Raw genomic sequence first — 22,569 nt, forward strand, 5'->3', positions numbered from 1 at the left:
CTCCAAGGCGATTCTCCACTTAAGCGTAAAAATATCTCATAAATATTTACCAAAGATAAAAAAACATCATTAAAGTCGTGGGAAAAACACAATAACAAAGCCATAGGAAAGTGGTATTTTATTTAAAAATATATAAATAAATATAAATTGTTTGTATTTTGATATTTTGGTTTTTTGTTGAATTCTTCGGCAAATGCGTCTCACGTGATTGAATCTCTGCACAGAAGCTGGGGCATAAACAAATCGGCGACTGTGCTTATAAAGTCATAAAGGCAAACCAACTATTTGGCCAGATCTAAGCAAGAATTTGCACAGCAAAATTGTAAATATTTAAACAAAAGACCAATAGCAAAAAACAAAAAAAAAAAACGAGAGGAAGGAACTGCGTGTGAATAAGAAGGAAATTCCTAACTATAGACGGCATATTTTTTGCGCGCCGCAGCTTGTGTGTAAATATTTTGAATTTTGGACTATTTGATTATTTATTGTCCGGCGGATCAACAGTTTAATAAACGTCTGAGCTGGGGGACGGGCAGGTGGCAGGGCGTGTCCGTGGAAGCTGCAATTGTTTGCTTTCCCAGTTGTTGTAGGTCAGTGTGCAAAAACAAAGGCGCCGCAGCTCCAACTTGTATACAACTGGGCAGCTAAAGAGGGGGGCGAAGGAGGGGAGCAGTTGGGGGAGGGGGGGGTAGGCGGCTGGTAGGTTTATCCAAGACCCGAAGGAATCGTGTGTTTAATTGTTAGATGTTTATTAAACTACAGCACGAGGCAAGTTTAAACAATGCTGGCCATGGCCGGCATTTGGTATTGTTTGGTGTTCTTTTGCATTACGCGGTAAGAGAGAGACGGCGGTACGATTTAGAGCGGGTGAGTGCGAGTGAGAGAGGATGTATCAATGGGATTGGCCGCATTGTGTACTACAACTCAACTTGTTGCGGCAGACGCGTCGTATACATAATTTTGTTTACAAACGTCCATAATAGTAAACAATTTGGCCATTTAATAACATTAACATTAAATTAAAAGCAAAACAAACGCCGTACAAGAAGCCCATAACAACAAGAAAAAGAGGAATATCAAGAGAGAGAGAGAGATGTATTGTATATGCTTATCTTTATTATGATTATATTTGAACTTGAAAACTGAATGGAGAAGATGACGAGTTTTGTTTGGGAATTCCCTCGTCGGACTTGTTGTTTGTTATGGGCGTGCTTCCGTATCCGTTTCGTTTCGGCAATTTCCAACGGACCACACAGCATTAAAATCCGACTACCAAATGGCAAACCTGCATATATATATATATATATATATATGTATCTTGGCGGAACTGTTGACCCAGTTAAAATGACGCACAGTTTGGCTTTGCATTGGATTCGATTTGGCTATAAATACAAGGCGCGATGTCATGTCAAAGAAATTTCCCAGCAGCAGCAGCAACAGAGGGAGGGGTGGCGGGTTTTCTGACAAAACAAAATTTTGTATAAAATATAAACGTAAAGACAAAAATGAAAATGTTCTGCCAACGACAACGAAATGATGTGAAATCAATTTTTGTTATAATTTAATAAAAAATCGATTTCTCGTTATATATTTAAGCCAAGAGAACTGAAGTTATTTTCTGGAATGCTGTTTATTGATTTATCGCAACGGCTATGAGTAATATATTTTTTGCATTTATAATTTTTCTGCCTGCGGCCAATGTCATTTGTTAACCGGAGCGATTTCTTTGAAATCTTCCTTCACACCTGGGCAATTAATTAATCGCCAGATTTAAACTGTGGCCATGATGCCAACCAGCCCAGCTATGGCATATTGTATTGTATTGAATTGTATTGTTCGGTTCGCAGTGCGCGATGCCTGTTTAATTTATTCCTCACTCACAAATAAATTCTGGATGGCCAGCAACGAAAACAGCACGCAAAAGCCCGAATAAGAAATAATAATAATCAAACGTAAAAATAATTTATAGCCCCTGTGTCCGCAGAGGCTAGCGAACAGCTAGCCAAAGGCTTGTGCACATAAATACAGTGAACACTCAACAAACGGACGACCCTCTTGAACGGAAAGCTTAAATGATAATGGTCAATTTACCCTCCAATAGGCGTACTCTGCTTTAGAGCGTACAAATATAACCCTTCGATCGTCCAAGGCAGCTTTCACTGTATTTACATTTGTATGTGTGCGTGTGTGTGTCTTGTGGTTAGCCCATTGACTTTAAATGCTGCGCTGAAAAATGTTCTGCAATTGCCCAATTTGTAGCTGTTGTTGTTGTTGTTGTTGCCTTTGGGGTTATTGTCTGCGGTTTCCACGAAATACTCTGCAAATGGCGAGTGCTTTGGAAAATTGTCTGCTTGTGATATATTTGCAAAAAGGAATTAAAATATCTTTCAGGCCGCACGAAATACAAAAAAAAAAAAAATTATATAGCTAACAAAATGTGCGTTGTTGTTGTTGTTGTTGTTGCCTCTGCCAGCAGCGCCAATCGTGCCTGACGCGTTCGACAAATAGAATTCGTTTAATGTAAACAAAACTCCGCCTCCGTGTGTCTCTCGCTAGCTGTGCGTGTGTGTGTGTGTGTGTGTGTGTGTGTGCTGTTTGGGGATTGAAACGTTGCTCGATCTCTGCGCACCGAAAAATAATGAAGAAGAATACAACAAAATATGCGTGTGGAGAGCAGAGAGCGAAGAGCGGAGAGCGGCCGCGACGCCATCGTCGTCGTCGACGTCGTCGTCACGGTCGCGAGTCGGCGTAGTGCTGACAGCAATGGCGGCACTCAGGGCGCAGCTACGAGACACACAACCCCCAGCTGGAGGCGGTGAGATCCAGGTCCGGACCCGGGGCCGGGGCCGAGCCGTACGAACGACTAAATCAATTAACAGCTCGTTTGAATGCCGCCAGCATTGGAAGCAAACGGCGAACAGCGAACGGTTTGTTTCCTTTCCATGAATGCTAAATGTTAATTCATTCGCAGTAATTGGGGTTTCGAGTTCGGGGTTTTTCGACTATTTATTAACTGTTGACTGTGCTAGGCACAGGAGACCAATATACGCTCGACGGGAGCTAAGACAACTCAATGCTAATGATGTGTCACTCATTGTGGCTGCCCAAAACTCCTTGAGAACTCGTTGAGAATTACAGCGATATGGTATTTTCTTCTACTTTTTAGTTGCTCGATTGCATAATTGAAACTCTTTCTAGAGCTAAAACTAGTTATAAAAACTTGAAATAATTTTATAGAGGGGGAAATCTGAATCCGAAGCCCATTCCATTCCATTCCGTTATCTTGATCAAACGGTCTATCTATCTATATCTATAACCTGATCGAGCTACAATAAGCTTCCAAAGGGAAGAATCTATGGAAAATCAAGTTTTTATAAGCAGCCCAGTTTTTGTCATACTCTCTATGTATATAGCCTATGGCTATATACACACATGCACATATATATATATGTATGTATATTCCAATGGATAAAAGAATCACCATACAACACGCAGCTCTCTCAAATTGCTGTAATTCCCACTTAAGACCTAGCCGCCCACTCCCACTCCCTGTACCTGGATATTTCGAATGCCAATGCATAGACCAGGCTCCAATAACAATTACCACAGTCATGTCACAGACAGAGAGAGGGAGAGAGAGAGAGAGAGCGAGCAGAAGAAGAGAGCGAACAGTTAGCTGAACAAAAGCCAAGCCAATTAGCTGCAAGTCAAATTGGACTGAGAGGCACACACAAAAAGAGAGCGTGGGAGAGAATGAGCGTAAGGCGTAGGCGAACTAAAATAAGAACACACACAGATTCAAGTGGAGAGCCGGGTCGTAGGATCGCAGCGTCGCCGCGGCCCGAGCAGAATGAGAGCAACGCACGCGTTGAGAACGCAAACAGTTTACAGTTAGCCGAGTAAAGCGAAGCCGCGCGGTTCTATCCATTGCGGAACGGATAAAACTGTTAAGAAAATAAGAAAAAAAAAAAAAAAAACGCCAAGGCTTCGTTGTGTCCAACTAGAAAATAAAAGAAAATAAAAACGTAATAGTTCTATTAAAGAAAATGATCAAAAGTGAAGAAGTGGCATCCGATTTAAACAGCCGCACAATGGGCGTTGATCAACTGGGCGGGTTTGTCAGTGGCGCCCACTATCATCACCATCATCCGCACCATCACCTGGGCAGCGCACAGCACACACACGCGCATCCGCACGCACACACCTTCACGCATCACACACCCACACACTTGTATCGCGCTGGGAACACGCTGCCCGCTGGCAGTTTCCAATTGATGGGCGGCGATTCACCCACGGACCTGGTTGATGAGAAGCCCAACATCAGCTACATGGATCGCAAGTTCTATGCAACCACGGTGGATGCCGCGGGCAATGTCACGCCTACAGCCCAACAGCAGCAGCAACAGCAGCAGCAGCAGCAACAGCAACAGCAGCAGCAGCAGCAACAGCAGCAGCATTACGGGCTGAGTGCGCTGCACAGCATGGGCACGCCGCCGGCATCCTCGAGTCCAATTCCAGCATATGGCGTGCTAATGACCGCACATTCGGTGGGCTCGGTATCACCCAATTCCAGCTCGAAGACGCCCACCGATCAGGAGATGTACGTGAGCTCGTCGGTGGTGAAGCCGCTGCAGCTGCAGCCGATGAATCATCAGTATACCTCCACGATCAAGTACTGCTCCAACAATACCATACTGAGCGCCAATGACTATCATCAGCTGGCCATGCACGAGGCGGAGCAGCAGCAGCAGCAACAGCAGCAGCAGCAGCAGCAGAACTCTCCGGTGTCCGGCAGCTATTTGCCGCGCATCTCGTCCTCGCCCACGCAGGTCATAGCCAATGCCCATGGCCATGGCCTGAACTACTCGAGCGCCAGCTCCTCGCCAGCCAAGTCGCTCAACGGCTCCGAGACGACGCCAACGAATGCCACACATGAGAGCTCCAGTGCGGCGCAGTCCAAGGCGACGGGCTCCAGTGCACAGGATAACAGCACGCCGGACACGACCAAGAAGTCGGGCACACGTCGGCCGGAGAAGCCAGCCCTGAGCTACATCAATATGATCGGACATGCCATCAAGGAGTCGCCCACGGGCAAGCTGACGCTCAGCGAGATCTATGCATATCTGCAAAAGAGGTGGGTCCAACATATAGAATTCTCTCAAAACGGAATGGGAATCCGAGTTCCCCTTTGACATAATCGCAAAAGGGCCACTTGAGATTGAGCCTCCAAATGGAGTGTATCCAGTTTCAGGGAACATATGTTGTTGAGCTTAAGAGCTTGAGAGGCTTTTAATGTTTGCGGGATCGTCAATGTCCAAGACGGGGCCACAGAAGATTGCCTTATCGGAAAACAAAAAGTTGTTGGTAAATGTTGGGATTGAAGAAATTATAGATATATTCATTCTAACAGAATTTCTAAGAACTTGAATATGACCATGCGTATAATATGAGATGCTTAAGATATAAGCGAAAATATAGCTAAAGATATAATCAAAGATACAATCAGAGATATTATCAAAGTTACAACCAAAGATTCAATCAAAGATATAATCACACAGATCTTGTTAAAGATTTAATAAAAGATATATTGTAAGATATTATCAAGGAAATAACCCATAACCCATAACTCTATGAAACTTCTCTTGGAAAAGATATATTCCATAGGCAACTGATAAACTTGATTATAAATTTCTCAAAAAATTTGAATACATAAAGGCCAAATACATTATCTATGGGTTATATGATATAAAAAAATCAGGAAAAATTCAAGAGCTATGCTCTAAGATAAAAGTTATTCCGAATATCCTAAGTCATCTTTAGGAAAGGCTAGCTGCGATATCTATCTATCTTTTACTCAATAATATGTAGGCTATCTCTCTCGCGAGCTTTTCAATCTAGTATAGCCTACACAGATGCTGTTTAATTAAACTCTCCTAGAGCTACAGAATTTCCATTTTCAGTCCCAAATACTTCTCTCAGAAAGCTTTTAGCTTGCTGCAGAGCATCTTCTAGTTGAGCACTCCCGACCACAGCACACAACCATTTGTTGCATAGATAGAGAAAGAACTTAGTTTAGTTAGTTGTTTCTTAGTTGCTACGCTTCGAAATTAACAGGTATCTGGTATCTGGTTAAAGCCCCTAAAATGGCTCCGTTTTGACATTTATCGATCGTCGCATTCCCAAGCGACGAAGGCGGCGGCGCGGGCTCAAGTAACGTGCTGGGACCCATTACCGACATCGACACCCCGCCACCGGGCACCGGACACAGATACAGTCGACATGAGAGTGGGATTGGGGGAGATCGGCGGGTGGGTAGGGGGTGGAGGTGTGGGGTAGAATTGGCAACCGGCAACGCGAGGCACCTAAAAGTGTTTCGATTTTCATGTGTGTCGCTGGCGTTTATTTACTTGCCTCCGATTTTATTTAGTCAACAAAATATGAGCAGCTCCCCCAACCCCAACCCCAACCCCAACCCAAGCCCCGACTGAAGCGCAGCCAAGTCGGGCCACATCAAGCCGGGCCCAAGCCGCAGCGCATCCTTTTGATTGCTCATATTTCTTAGCGCATGGCACTTTATATGTTTGGATAATGGGCGACAATCGCGACTGGGAACCAGACAGAGACCAGAGAGACGAGGCGTAGCGGGGCGTGGCTGGGACTTGACAACGCGTGAATGCGTGAGAGGATTTCGCGCTGACGTCGTTTGTTTGTTGTTGCGTCCGAAAATCTTTAATTGGCTTTTGTGACGGACACCCAAAGCTCATTAGACCGGATCGGGCATGGAGGTTGGGCGGTGGATATGGAGGGAGAGTTGGGCAGCTGAAACCAAGTAAATAAACTAGCATTATCTGTTTGCCGGCAGCTATGAATTCTTTCGCGGACCCTACGTTGGCTGGAAGAACTCGGTGCGTCACAATCTCAGCCTGAACGAGTGCTTCAAGAAGCTGCCCAAGGGTATGGGCGTGGGCAAGCCCGGCAAGGGCAACTACTGGACCATTGATGAGAATTCGGCGCATCTGTTCGAGGATGAGGGCAGTCTGCGACGTCGTCCGCGCGGCTATCGCTCCAAGATCAAGGTCAAGACCTATGCGGTCAATCCGAACAGCTTCTACAGCGGCAGCTACGCGGATGCGGGCATGGTAAGCCAAGTGTGAAGCCATTCCATACTGTGATCCTTACACTTACAAAATGCCTTCCAGGATACGGCCAACTTCTATGCGACGCCCACGTATGCCAGCTACGACTACAGCGCTGCGGCCGGAGCAGGTCCCACGGCGGCTCAGGGCTTCGGCGATGCCTGGAACGTGCATGCGGCGCACAGCGGCGCACCGGCTGTGGCCGTGGGCACACTGCCCCAGTACTCGAACATAACCTGCCTGACGTCGGTGGGCAACAATCTGAATGGCTCACCCACGCCGCCGTTGGCGCACTCGGCGCTGGGCATGTCCTCGACGGCGGGCCCCTCCAGTTCGCCGGTGTCGGCACTTCAAAGTGATTATGCGCCAGCCGCCAGTCTCGTGGCGGCGGGCTACTCCTATGCAACAAGTGGCAGCGGCTTGGATAACGGTAAGTGCCCCACCGCCCGTCCGTCAGTCTGCCTGGGTGTTCCTGTCAATCAGAGCCAGCTTATTGCTGGCTGAGTTCACGTTGAACGTGTGTGTGTGTGTGTGTGTGTGTGTGTGTGCGTGTTTGTGTTTGTGTTTGTGTGCTGGGCATTTGGATCTCGGATCTCGGATTACCAGCGCATAGCAACACATGGCACATGGCCCGTCCGTCCGTCGATGTCGAGCGTTTTTATTGCTGCCGCTGCCGCCGTCGACGTCGACGTCGGCGTCGCGGCGCTGTGTGTGTGAATTTTAACGCCGGATCATAAAACGAAACGCTTTTTAATCGCATCTTGTTTGTTGTTCTCCTCCTCCGTTCTCGGCTGGTTTCACAGGTCTGCGCTCCATGTCGCTGCAGCAGCTGCCCGCCCTGTCCTCAATCCAGACGGGACAGTCGCAGTCGCATCATCATCATCCGCATCATCCGCATCATCCGCATCATGGTCATCATCATGGAAGCATGACGCCGCCGCCATCGCAATCGGGCAACCATGGCACAGATCGCTCGCCCATCGATCTAAAACCGGTTTACCTGACGCCCATGACCCCGCCCCCGACCTCGGTGAACGGCGGCTACTACGAGACAATCAAATATTCGAATTAGTGCGGCCCGATCTTATTGGGCATTACTACCGTACATGCAAACGTGTGTATGAGTTATTTTGCATTATTACCTCAAAGGATAATCAAGTTTAATGTTAGCTATTAAGTAGTTGCAGACAAAGTTAGTTGCTTAGTGCGTAATCCAAGGAATTCTTATCAAATAAAATATATCATATAATTAGCAAGTATTTATAAAGCAAATAGTCAAGCATTATTTGTGATCAAATTGTTCAAATTTAAATAAATATGCATAACCATGCATACGAAAAACAGGTAACCGAGCGTACTCGACTAGCAGATGCCCTGTACCCAGCGTATTTACGTAGGTACATCTTCTGTCAATGTTTCCCTCTGCTGCATACTATCCTTTGCTTATAAGCTGATTCTTCTGTAAAACACGGGTTATTAAATATATATTTGCAAATATCAAGAATTTAAGATTAAGATTCTGTTTGTTTTTCTTTTCTTTTATCGTGTTTATGTCTATTTGTTTGAGATAATTTTCTGATAAAAAAGCTTAAACAGTCTTCAGTTGGGACTAGTATTCAAATCTTACAATTCAAGTTTTATAATCGTAAGGAACAATTGACTATTTTTTCAAAATCTTATATTCGAAATATTTAAAAAATGCGCGTATTTTGCTTCAGTTGAGTCAATTTTGCGTGCAGCCAACTTCAAGTGTGTTCGAAACTTGTTTACCGTGAAGTTGGCTGCACTGCGTAAAATTGAGAAATACGTTATGTAAGCAGAGTGCGCAAGCAGTGCGCTGCTTAGCGGTGCGCTGCTTAATTGCAACTGGTTGAAACTAGCCGTTAATTGTAACTGAATTTTAAATTCCGTTTTTAACAATCTGGCAGCACTGCGCAGGAGCTGAAATCAAGTTAACGTGGAATATGGGGGTAAAGTCAGGCATTATATAAATGTAGCATGCATTTATATACCCAGACTTTTATATAAACAAATCTATGAGTATTTCCTTAAATTAAACGAGTCCGTCCGTTCCGAAAGGGTATGTTTAACCATTTCCTCAAATTAAACGAGTCCTTGGTTAAGTCTGATTCTTCGCAATGGGCGGCTCAGTACTTGAAGTTTGAATTGGAATTGGAATAAACATACACCACATAATTAAATATCCTGTTAATATGCAAATCAGTGTGAAGTTTAATTGTATTAGGTCCACTGACAAATACCCTCTCCACAAGGCAACTAACCAGCTCAAGGGATAATAATGCTCGGCTCGTAAAATGTATCTAATTGCAAGGCACATGCCCCGGCACATTGTTCATGAGATTAGCAATCCAATTATTCAGTTAATTGTCTCACCTTTATGGGCAAATTAAAATCTCAACTAGAGTCAAATGGAACACAGCGCAAAGTCCTGGCCATTGTCCGGGCCAGGGAAAGGCAGCAGAAATCGCATCAAGAAGTCGTCGCCATTGATAATTATCGCCAGCGACGAGAACGGGGATGCGGATGAGGACTAGGCTGAGAGACAAAATCTTGGCAAAACCGAAAGGTAAACAGAGGAAACGGCAGTCGAGGTAACTTTAGCTGAGTGAAAAATTGTACAGTCAAAGGATAATCGGGATTAAATCTTCTTGAAAAGTTAATGTTTACACACGCACCTACCGCTGGCGATGCGCCGATGACAACGGCAGCAGCAGAAGCAGCAAAAAAAAAAAAAAAATGCAAAAATTATGAAAATATTGTCACAAGTGCACAGGCAGGACGCGCTGGACGAGCCAGTTGCCAGGACAATTGCAGGCGGCAATCAAAACATGCAATTGTCCTTTTCGTTCCGTTGCGAATCGAACCGAGAGAACCGAAAGCTGAGAGCTGAGAGCTGCCGCCGAGCCGGCGTAAGAGGATTTGTGCGTCAAGTAAACACACGAACAGGACCCAAATCGAACCAGGACCAAACCCGACCCGACCAAATTCAAAGATGCAGCCACAGCCACAGCCACAGCCACAGCAGCCGCAGCAGGCTGCATAAATAAATAAATAAAATGATTTGAACAATTTTTATTTTGTGCAAAAAAATAATGGAGAAAACGAACATTTTTCTTTGCGTTAAAATAAACAATTTCATTTCAGTTCATTTTCTTTTTTTTTTAAATTTTTCGAAACGAGTTTTATTTATTTTAAATTTATGCGAAATTAAAAACGTTTTTCGCCAGGATTTTCAACTGGCGAATGTTTTGATAGGCGCGCATAGCAAATTGCCGGGTTCCAGAATCTGTTCGTCCGAACGGAACACGAAAAATATCTTCTATAAAGAATATTCATAGAGAATTCTATTGGCAATTTTCAATTCGAATCGTTTACACACACTCACACACACACAAAGTCTCGAGTATGTCGCGCGTATTTCCCCATATAAATAAACAAAAGTCTTGTTCGAATAACATGGCATCGAATATTTATAAAATAAACATTAGACCAGCAGCAACTGCAACAACAACAACAACAACAACATCAAGACAAGTTGGAGTTTTGAATGGAATACCTCGGGAGACGGCATTGGAGACCCCGTTTTATGAATGAATTAAGCGCCGTAATGCAAAAAGTGTTCGAGTTATGCTCGGGCAGGTATAACACATTTATTCAATGGGTGCATGTGAATGACTCGCAGCAGCATTCACGATTTGCAGAATGAATATATAGCCTATCAGGTACCAGATCCAGACAAGTGAGCACTTTATGACACTCGCTTGAGTAAAGTCCGAAGGTAAATAGAACATAAAACAGACAGTTTTATGTGGGCCCTGATTAAATGTTGCTGTTAGTTCAGAGTAAAAAAAAGAACTTTAAACAAATATTTTAAAAATATTATAAAAGTTGTTTAACTAATGCTGGATTTGGCGAGCTTTCCTTGTTGTACTTTTTTTTTTGGGCTGGTTCAGGTCACAAAAAGGAAACATAATATATAGAAATATAATAAAATCTGTCTGAATTCTAATGATGTACAATATTTGCTTAATTTCAGTGTAACCAACGGGAGTTGAGCTCAATAGAGTAATTTCCCGGAAATGTGCATAAAACTCAAGCATCGGCTCATCACTTAGGCAAAAAGTCCACACCTCAACGCTCCCATTGCCCGCAGCCTGTGAGCGCGAGACCAGGATGCGGCGGCAACTCCCACACAACCAGCGGGCCGGACGGCTGCTGGGCAATAAAAACTGTAAAACCGCAAATAAGCCACAAAACCGCAGGACACGCGCGGCATAAGTAAACCAACCAGCCAGGGGACGCATAGCACAGCTTCAGCAGTAGCATCATCATCATCATCATTATCACGATCCGGCAGCCGGCAGGGGGGGAAAACCGACCATATGAAGTAGCACGAGTAGCACGGACAGGAGTACGGAGTCCAGTTCGGAGTTCAGGTAAGTGTTGGGCAGCTAAGCCCGTGGTGAACCGTGGAAATACCCAATCGAATGTCTGTAGGTTTCATTAAGAATTCCCGCGGCGCGCATTAAAGTCTAAACATGCCAACCCCGCGCAAAAGCAAAAAAGTTTTCCCCTGCTGATCAAGCGCGCTTAAGCATTGATGATTAGCATCCGGTGATTGGTGTTTTGCTGGCCAGGAATTAGGCGGCATCTTCAGGTAGCTGGGCGACTTAGCGCCGCCGTCGTCTTGGCATGAATTTCCGCTGCTTATGGCTAAAGACGACCGGAAGATTTTCGCCATGATTATGATTGCGATTATGATTATTATGATTAAACTAATGGCGCAAATTTTCCCAGCTGCGTGCAGCGCCGGCAACCCCTTTTCAACCACATTAAGCACATCAAATTTCTTGGAACAACAATACCTAAAAATTTGTATCTACAACTAAACTGCTAAATTGGCTATGCAAAAAAAGAACGAACTATGTATGCATAATGAGAGCTCGAACCATATACAAATCATAAATTTTAATGAGTGGCCAATATCGAGCGAGCCAACCCACCCACAACCACCCCCACCCCCAGTAACAGCCCACAGCACCCAGCACCCACCCCCCTTCGCGTACACCCCAATTTACTGTCCAACGACAGAAGCGAGCACGAGGCGGCCTCGTTGTTTGCCAGTGCAGTGTGCAAGCAGTGCAATGCATGCGCCATTGCTGCGCTCTTGCTCTCTCTCACTCATTGCTGCTTGGCTATGTGTGCAGTGCAGGCCACGCCTACCATTCGCTGCGCATTCGTCTGTGCATGCCTGTGTGTATGTGTGTGTGCGCCCACTGCGTGTCAGTGTGTGTGTGTAAGTGAGTCTACGCTTTATTGGCTCAACGGAGCCAGCAGCGACGCAGCGTCGCCGCATGCATATTCATGAGAGAGCAGCAGTGAGCAGCGAGCAGCGAGCAGAGCAGCGCCAGCGCTGTATTTGTGTTGGATTGCGAGCTGTTCCATGTGTGTGTGTGCTTGTGTGTGTCTGTGTGCGTGCGCATATTTCGCCTTATCAGCATTTTTAGGAGTGCGCGTTTTTCAAGCGAAAGATATTTTTCAATTCCTTCTTTTTTGCTAGAAAATTTATTATTGTTGCAGCTTAAATCCTGTTTCTCTGTGTCTGTACATGTTTGTGTGTGTGTGTGTGTGTGTGTGTGTGTTTGCCTGGTTCAAGTGCCGTTAACTGTCTGATTAGGGCACTCCGTGCACTCAGCGCTTTAAAATAAATATTGTTTTTAGATTACTTCTACTAAAAATACTAAAATCTGCCCAAAAAAAAAAAAATAATAATAATGAGGAGAGGAAGGCAAAAGAAATTGCTAAATTTAATAGGCAATGAATTGCCATATGGTACGCCCTTTGTCCGTCTCGCCGTCCGTCTGCCCGCCCCGACATGTGTTGCAAATTGTCCTCCACACTTTTAACTATCTGTCCGTCTAGCAGCGCTCCCTTGCCCTCCCCTCCAGCACTTACTGCGCCGAGTGGACATCTGAAGCGTCGCCAGCTCGACGGCGGTGTCAACGTTCTGTTGACTGCCTCAAATTGAGCGTGCAAAATGGCGAGCTAATTTTTTTTTTTTTTTGGAGAAGCGACAGGCGCCCTTTGCTCCCCAATTGTTACACAAAATCATGTATGCCAGATATGAACTTTGTATTTTTGCACAGCTTAAATGTTTGTCAAATTAATATGTTTCATATGCTGAAACCGTGACGGAAGCTTTTTATTGCGTAATCCACATTTTGAAAATGATTAAGTTCATCAAACTCTGTTATTTAAATGTTTAGAGAAGGCCAGCAGATCATATATATGACAGAAAGGAGGGCTGGGATATATAAAACTGATGTAAGCATTAGGTAGGGCAGGTTCTATACTAGGAAAATGCCTAATAGTATGCTAACTCTCCAATCAAATGTTCCTGTTTTCCCTCAGTTAGGAAATTATTTAATTATTCTATACATATTTTTGTTAAAAGAGTTACTTGTAAGTCCCTGAGTTCCTGATCTCAATCGTTTAAATAATGCATCACGCAACGAAGGCTGCCAATCCAAAAGAAGTCGCTGGTTCGATTCACAGTTCGAAGCAACTCCTTGTCTTGAGGTTCGCCACATGAAGCTCATGAAGTTTCTCACATTCTTGTCATCTATTTTCTAAATTTATTTTAATTCACAATTGCCTGTTGTTCTGAAAATATTGCAAATATTTATATATATATAAATATTTTCATACACAAGATGCAGGCCAAATTCGATCCTAGTTTGGTTTTAGATATAACTTTGGCGCTCAATTGTTCTTTATCTTAAAGAAAATAAGTTTTGAAAACAAATATAGTTTGGATCGGGATCTGGAATGCTATTGTATTGCTGGACAGTCACTTTATATAGACAGCCAGTTTATATATATGTGTGTGTAGGGGAGAGAGGACCTATTTAATTTTGGCCCCTTTAATCACCTCAGCTTAAATGGAAAATGTACCTTAGCAACTACTTAAAGTGTGATTAAACTTTCACTGCAATTGGGAAACGTTTCGTTTGGAGTTGGAGAGAGATTAAAACAATATTTTCATAGGTCAAATGACAGACAAAATGGAGCGGGAGCTCGAGATACAAGTGCTGCACGAGGCCAGGCACTGGAACTGGAACTGGAACTGGATGTGGATGTGGAACTGAGACCAGAGACAGGGGCACAGATTGGGACAGACGGGCGAGGCGACTGCGCAAAAAATAACATGAACTGTGCAGAGGCAGACAAAGTTACACACACACACACACGCACACACACAGTGCGGGCGCCAATGCCAAAAGACAAAAATTTGTAAAATCAGCAGCAACGTTTGCGACGCCAAAAAGCAAGAAAATGAAATGCGCAAATGGTGCATTTGTCGAGCACAAGGGGAGGGGGGGGGGGGGGGGGGAGGGGGGAAGGGTAATGAAAAGCAGAGGCAGAGTCAGAGGCTCATTCGAATTTCAAATGCAGCCAAGGAGCACTTCAGCAGGACACGGACACGAACACGGACACGGACCGGACATGGCAACGGCCACATGCGATGTCTGCGGTCCATTTCGGGTCCTTCATGTTCATGCGGCCTGCATTCAGCTCGCATGCGAAAAATTATGTTAAAACAATAAAAATATTTGTCAATATAATGCGATTGCGCTAATAGAGCCAAATATTATTTTTGTATCAATTATCCAGGTTATCGAAATACGCATAGAAAGCGAGAAAAAATGAACGAATGACTGAAAGTTAGAAAGAGACCAAAGCTGGATAATCATATCTTTTTCTATGCTGCAGCTGTGTGTGTGTGTGTGTACGAGTGTGTGCTTTTTATGAGCTGCCAATTTATTGAATGCAAATGAAATTAATTATACTTTTAAATTATCACAATATATGCAAGTCCTACACACACACACACACACACATGCAAATAACCAAACAGAACCGTGGGAGATTCGCCCGGTTCGACTCGGTCTGACACTCACACACACACACACACACACACACACACGCACGCTCACACACACACACACTTGCCCAAATAAACATATAAAATTTACTTTAAAGCTGACAAAGTCAATAAATATTGTTGTACGAAAAAATATTGTTTTAATAAGCAAAAAACGAAATACAATTTTTTTTCTCTGCCTAAAAAATTGCCTGTGCTCAACAACAACAACAACAACAACAAAACGTGAGCACATGTGGGCCAGAACACGTAGGCAAGGGGCAACCCCACACAAAGGGCTCTTCAGCAAGAAGGGTGCAAATGCAAACAACAACAATTGACTGGATAATATACTGCTACGGATTAATCAATTCAGACGGGCAACTTTTAATTAGGCGCACAATTAATTTTTCATTTTTTGTGCAACTCAAAACTACTTATGACAAAAACAAATATCGTCATATTAATTAACAGGCACTACGTTTAAAGAAAGCTATAAATAAAATAAGATAATATATAAAATTTATAAATTATAAATTCCAAATACTTATAATATAATGGGGATAATGAAAATCGAAATAGAACTGATATTATATATAGCCTGGTATTATCAATTGACGAATATCTTCTTTCTTATACGATTGTAAATATGGGGAAGACTGGGTTGTAATGATAGTTTTATGTCGATATCTATATATCTTATGAAAATAATCATAATAATAATAGATATTGATAATATCTTGAACATTGGGCGATATGCCTATACAATAATAATAATAATATATTATTATTATTTGAAGTCTTAAATGACTTTATTTTCATACTTTCGACTTTGTTTTCTTGCAAAGTATTTAAGAAAAGGCCAGCCTAATAACCCACCTTGCTGGCCAAAAAACAACGAAACCTGCTTTATGAAAAATTAAAAAAAAAAAAAAACGCTGTAAATGAACAAGAAAGTGTAGCAAAAGTTGTGGCCAACCGGCAATCTTTAGCTGAAATCGAAAAGGCAAAAGCCTTAGCCATATAGAAACGGCAGAAAGCCACCCACATTTTTGGTTCGCCAGCTTGTCTGCACCTGGGAGTCCAGGTGCTGCTGGGACAAATGTTGCTCCTCCACTCTGGCCGGCCAGTCAGAACATGTGCGAGAGCGAGTGCGCTAGGCCTTGGCTAGGCCGCATTTTAAGCATTAGTTTGAACAACATAAACAGTGCCAACTGGCAACCAGGCAGGGTCTCTCCGGCAGAGTCTCACATGGCCAAGCGGGGGAACAACTATTTCCACCTCCACTTGCCCAAAACACAGGCCTGCAAACCATCCCAAAACCCTGGCTGAAAAAGTGCCACTTTACAGGGGCGAAAGGCGGTCGCACGTACAAAATCATGAATGGCGGCCACCTCGCGCGCTCTCTGCTAGTGTGTGTGTGCGTGTGTGTGTGTGTGTGTGTGAGAGTATCTGTGTGTGCACATAGCTGTAGGTCTTCACTTACTGACTGCTGCTGCAAACAGAACGTGCTGCCGTCGGTGGTTGGTCACAAATACACACATAGATACAAAAAACACACTCGCACACTTGCCTGTTCGTGCCATAGATACAGATACAGATACAGATACAGTTACGGATACACACTGTGTTCGCTCTCTGTTGACGCTGGCGTCGCAGTCGCTGCCGCTGCCGAGATTCGTTGCTGCCGTCGCGTCGCACTGACTCGAGCTATATGTTATTTCAGTTACACAGATTCAGTATCAGACGTGTTACTATCCCGAACGGTTCTTCGCCTGCGCTGCGCTGTGCCTGCACGTCCGATGCGATACAGATACAGATGCAGATACACACACGCACACACACACAGCTCTACTTGATACAGCCACAACTTGTTTAAGCAAATATTATTAGAACAAATAATAAACGCGCCGCCGCAGCAGCAGCAGCAAAATAAAAAAGAAAACCAAAAACCTCTGTGAAGTGCGCAAAAAAAAAAAAGAAAAGCAAAAGTATCTGCAAGATACTTCCGAAAGTTGTGCTGCAAGTGGCGGCTCCGTCCGCAAAATTGAAAATTGAACTGAATTATCTTCAATATTAACTATAATCCCCACATACGCTATAATGCACACGCTGTTCAGTGATCAGAATTCTTTCTCCCGCCACTATGCCCAGACGGCCGCCGGCTATACGTCCGCCTCGGCGGTGGCAGCGGCCAGCAGCGCCTCGGCGGCGGCGGCGGCACATTATGCCTACGATCAGTATTCGCGTTATCCGTATTCGGCCAGTGCGTACGGCTTGGGTGCACCGCATCAGAACAAGGAGATTGTGAAGCCGCCGTACTCGTATATCGCACTGATTGCCATGGCCATACAGAATGCGTCCGACAAGAAGGTGACACTGAATGGCATCTATCAGTATATTATGGAGAGGTTTCCTTATTATCGGGACAACAAGCAGGGCTGGCAGAACTCGATACGTCACAATCTCAGCCTGAACGAGTGCTTCGTCAAGGTGGCGCGTGATGATAAGAAGCCGGGCAAGGGCTCCTATTGGACGCTGGATCCGGACTCGTACAACATGTTCGACAATGGCTCGTTTTTACGGCGACGTCGTCGCTTCAAGAAGAAGGACGTGATGCGCGAGAAGGAGGAGGCCATCAAGCGCCAGGCCATGATGAACGAGAAGCTGGCCGAGATGAAGCCGCTGAAGCTGATGACCAATGGCATACTGGAAGCCAAGCACATGGCCGCGCATGCGGCGCACTTCAAGAAGGAGCCACTGATGGACTTGGGCTGCCTCAGCGGCAAGGATGTCTCGCATGCGGCCATGCTCAACTCCTGCCACGACAGTCTGGCGCAAATGAATCACTTGACGGGCGGTGTGGAGCATGCCGGCTTCACCGTCGACTCCCTGATGAACGTCTACAATCCGCGCATCCATCACAGCGCCTATCCGTATCATTTGAACGATGACAATCTGACGGTGGCCAGCAGTCAGATGCATCATGCCCATCATGCCGCCGCTGCCCATCATGCCCAGCAACTACGTCACGTTGCCCACGTTTCGCATCCCCTTACGCCCGGCAATGGCAGCGGTGTTCAATCCTCGGGCGCCTCACCCACCACGATCTCAACGCCGCATGGACCGGCGCATGGTGGCTGGTATACGCCGGAGACGCCGCCATCGGAGCCCATCACAAATGGTGCTGGCCAAGGCGGCACGCCCACACATCCCAGCAACAACAACAGCAACAACAACAACAACAACAACAACAGCAGCATGCACAACAACAACAACAATAATAATAACAACAACAACAATCCGGCTATCTCCGCCTCGGTGCTGACCAGCAGCCCCAGCTCGGCGCTGGGCTTCCGCGACATGATCTTCGAGCAGAACCAATCCTGCCAGCTGGACACGGGCAGCCCGACGGGCAGCATACAATCGGCCAGTCCGCCGGCCTCGGCCAGCGTCGCAGCTGCCTCCGCCGCCGCCGCCGCGGCTGTTATCAATAGTCACCATCATCACCATCATCATGTGTCGCACCTGAGCGGGAATCTGGGCAATCTCGGCCAGCTGAGCAATCTGAGCCATTATCGGCCGCATGTGGGTCACTATCAGGAGTATGGCATCAAGTATGGCGTCTAAGGCGGCCTTCTGCCCAGGGGGCGTGCCAGCTGTGCTCTCTTGTATATTTCTGTAAATATATTTCCAAGCACGACTCACAGCAGCAGCAGAAAGTATCTCAATGTCAATGAATTTATTATTGTTTATCGAATTGTTTTTTGTATTTTTGTTTTGTTGCCCGGTTCAGAGGTTCTTTGGCAAATTGCGTATACGAAGTGTGGGCCAAGCGAGCGAGTATTTAGTTGTTAATTTTATACAATCTAATAGCATTAAACACTAATATTAATAACTACAATTAACTAACTATTAATAATTGTTATCAACCTTAGGGCGTAGTTATGTCTGGTATGCAATTTGTGATGAGTTTTTGCAACGATGCGAACAATTTTCATTTCCCTCGTAGCGGAGTTTTTCCAATGAGAAAATGAGAATTACATTTAATGAAGGAAAACCCTATTTAACATCATATTATATGATAGTGAATCGCTTAGTAATATTATAATTAACTAGCCTAGCCTACGTAAGCAATAATAAATTATAAATAATTATAAACAAAAAAAAAAACAAAAACAAACAAACAACAACTATTATCAAATTAGCGTATAATATAAAAAGTGTATTTAACAAAAAAGCAAAAAAAAAAAAACTATGTTAAAATATCAAAAAGAAAAAGAAAAAGAAAAAAAATGATTGCGAGTTTCATTTCCATCTACGCCAGAATCAAAGTTGCACTTCCACATGGCATTGCTCGAAAAACAGACTTTCCGTTGAAATCGATACATCTACTAACTAAATCGATGCATATACGCAAATTCCGCTGCCCGGCTGGCTGATAAAAATAAAAAATCAGACTCGGATATTGAATGGCCAATGGGAGTTGGAGGCGAATAGGCCTTTCAGTAGCTGAATGAATGAGTCAGACAACTGAATTATTATAGAAATATGACAATGGAATATCAGATGGACTGCACTCGGTCATATTGCACGTGCTTCCACAATGCCCAGACAGCCGTCTATTAATGTCTAATTGCTGGCTAAAAGTCCAATACGCATTGGATTGCAACACACGACAACAATTACTAAACGATCGATATGTCTCATCGGCAAACGCAACTTATCCAGCCTGAAATAGACCCAAGATTCATATAATAACAAAGCAAATGCAGAAAATCGACTATGTGCTTGCAATTCCCAACAGGTTAAAGTCTCCTATGGGGGGGTCACTTTTTCATATGATAAAACTGGGAGAGTTCTTGAGATACCTATACAGACAACCTGTTCATTTGTTTGTGTTTATATCTTGTTGTTTATTGTTTATAATAAATATTATAACAGACATTGACCTCCAGCTGGCTAGCTTTATATTAATATAATATAAATTCTGTCTTTAGTTACACGATTTCTTATAAATTACTTTTGCATATTTTACAATATTCAGTGTACCTTAAATTTATAGATAAACAAATATTTATATTCTTGTCTTCAAGCTGTTATCGTCAATTGAGAGGCGATTCTTGGCAAAACACATAAAATATATATATAAAAAAAAAAGGTAATGAACCGGTTGGAAATACATCTCAAAATGGTTCCAAAGTGGGCATAGGAGCTGTTTATATAAAGTTTAAACAATTAAAAGACATTTGAATTTTGTTTTAGAAGAAATTCTAGCTAAGAGGAGGAGACTCAGGAGGTTTCAAGACTCAATCGTATGCATTATGAGAAGAAGATTCCGCTCAAGATATTCCTAAGTTAAAGAGAAAGACAAACAATTCAGCTTAGAATACTTCCTACTTGAATCAAAAAAGGCAACAATTTTTAAAAATTATTAGTTTAATTTCAACAATAAAAACCTAACTGCTCAACTTTCACTAAAGTTGGACTTTTCAGTTGGCCAACAATTGGCGGTAAATTATAAATCTTTAGTTAAAATAACTCACAAGAAATGCCACTAACTAAGCCTATGCCACGCCCCTAATTGCCAAACAATTGCAGTTAATTGGTAGAAAATAAAACACAAAAGTCGAATTTCAAAATGCGTAACGCTAATGATGGCTGCCAAAAAAGAGCGGGGGGGCAGACAAAAAAGATTGTTGAGGACAGCTTATTAGCCGAATCGTCGAACCAGTTACCCAACCAATTCATGGAGCGATCCATCAAACGATCTCTCGGCTGATTAACTGGCAAAAAATCACAAAAAAAAAAAAAAAAAAAAAAACTGTGGCTGCTGCCTGTCAATATCGCTGTTGATGATGATGTTGTTGGGCAAAGCGTGGAGATTGTTGTCATGGTCTACTCTGGTATCTGCGCCTCCATTATGCGGCTGTCATGTCCGAGCCATTGTCACTTGAGATGCCCGCCTGGCGCCATAGCGGCATTGAGATTGCGATGACCACGACTTCGATCACGGCGACGGTATCGATGTGGGCTAAACTATGCTCAGGTGTCGCTTCAGCTGAAGCACGAGCTTGTCTAAGGGCCATTTGGCCTATTGTTTTCAATGGCGTACAGCGTCTTGAGACAGGCCATGCCCCAGTCTCCCTCACTCCCTCTCTCACGTCTCTTTTTCTGGGTGGGCACAGTCATCACACAAATGATCGCTCAAGTGCGAACCAAAAGTGTGCCAAAGCTATGGGCTCTGGATTTAGGCCTACAAAACGAGATCAATGCGAACTACACTGTGCAGCAAACACTATTCAAATTTGGAATAGATGTGGCAAAGAGAAAACAGGTAATGATCTATGATCAATGTCACTCAAAAGTATACTGTGCTCTTACAAGCATGTTAAGACGCTGTTAACTAACATATGTAGATTAACATAACTCTGCTAACAGTCTATAAATGTCAATCAATCAAGATCATCTTAATATAAGCATTTTTTATTAGCTCAAGTTTTTGCTTAATGACAAGTACTTTAATTCGGCTAAAGGCTTTCTTTTACACAAGAATTCTATGTTCGGATAATCGTTCTTCTGGCAGCTTATGCCCTTGGCCAATGGATCACGACTGACAGACATGGCCTTGGAGCTTGGCTATTCTGGCTGATCGGGAATTTATATAGTCAACAAGTTCTGAGATGGGAAATTTATAATATCCACGGCTGGGCTATAAAATGTGTAGTGTGTTCTGCAGTGTTAAAGCTCAGTTTTAATCGCTGTAAAAATCCTGATCGATGTATACGATTTCTTTCAGTGCTTCTCTTTTTCACACACTCTCTCGCTCTATCTCGCTCTCGCTGCTCTGAACTTGTGCTTGGCATGCAAATTCGGTAGAATTCAGTTTTTCGGCTGCTGCGATTGCTGCGTTGACAAAGCCGCGCCGGGCATGAGTCCATTCGGTGTCAAAAGCAACAAAATTAAACGCGAAAACAACAAATCGAAAGAAAATGAAAAAAGAAAAAAAAAAAAAAGAGGAGAACAGAAATCGCTCGAAATGAAAAATATGCCCAGAGCAGCCGTCGCGAGCTGCGGATCTGCGGCAGATTGCGCGGGTGGTCCAAGCGGAGGACAAGAATAACAAAGCGATGGCGACAACAGCAAAATGCTGCACTGTTTGCTTAGCGATAAGGACACACACACATGCACGCACACACACACACGCACACAAGCGCACGCACACGCAGATGCAGATGATGCAGAACAACAATGCTGGGCATTTGTATATGTACATACATACATATATGCGTAGCTGTAATCAAATCATTGACAGAGCGGCCCAAAAACGGGCAAGCATAAATATTGACAGCTGCTGTCTGCGCTCGTCCTGGAGCCAGGCCCGATTTACATAAATATTATTGCAAGCCTAATTAAATGCAAGTATTAGCTGGCGCTGTTCGCAACGCCTCCTACGCCCTCCCCTCCCCCACGCTGCCCTATCATGTC

The 22,569-nt window shown here is 44.0% G+C and overlaps 2 protein-coding genes across 2 annotated transcripts; both read left to right on the top strand.

The window, feature by feature from the left end:
• Positions 1-3,884: 3,884 nt before the first annotated feature.
• Positions 3,885-8,615, top strand: bin (biniou). Its single transcript, XM_002046828.4, has 4 exons — positions 3,885-5,134; positions 6,863-7,139; positions 7,200-7,566; positions 7,940-8,615. The coding sequence occupies exons 1-4, from the start codon at positions 4,047-4,049 to the stop codon at positions 8,206-8,208; spliced, it is 2,001 nt and encodes a 666-aa protein (XP_002046864.2). The 5' UTR covers positions 3,885-4,046; the 3' UTR covers positions 8,209-8,615.
• An 8,197-nt stretch (positions 8,616-16,812) lies between these two features.
• croc (forkhead box protein crocodile) lies at positions 16,813-19,291 on the top strand. Its single transcript, XM_002046829.4, has one exon. The coding sequence runs from the start codon at positions 17,185-17,187 to the stop codon at positions 18,709-18,711; it is 1,527 nt and encodes a 508-aa protein (XP_002046865.1). The 5' UTR covers positions 16,813-17,184; the 3' UTR covers positions 18,712-19,291.
• Positions 19,292-22,569: the final 3,278 nt, after the last annotated feature.

Source organism: Drosophila virilis, chromosome 3, assembly GCF_030788295.1.
Source record: "Drosophila virilis strain 15010-1051.87 chromosome 3, Dvir_AGI_RSII-ME, whole genome shotgun sequence".
NCBI lineage: Eukaryota > Metazoa > Arthropoda > Insecta > Diptera > Drosophilidae > Drosophila > Drosophila virilis.

Excerpts from the sequence above, each read along its gene's own strand:
- bin (XM_002046828.4), top strand. The coding sequence starts at position 4,047 with ATGATCAAAAGTGAAGAAGTGGCATCCGATTTAAACAGCCGCACAATG. Across the intron at positions 5,135-6,862 it reads TATGCATATCTGCAAAAGAG|CTATGAATTCTTTCGCGGAC; the intron begins GTGGGTCCAACA and ends GTTTGCCGGCAG. Across the intron at positions 7,140-7,199 it reads GCTACGCGGATGCGGGCATG|GATACGGCCAACTTCTATGC; the intron begins GTAAGCCAAGTG and ends AATGCCTTCCAG.
- croc (XM_002046829.4), top strand. The coding sequence starts at position 17,185 with ATGCACACGCTGTTCAGTGATCAGAATTCTTTCTCCCGCCACTATGCC.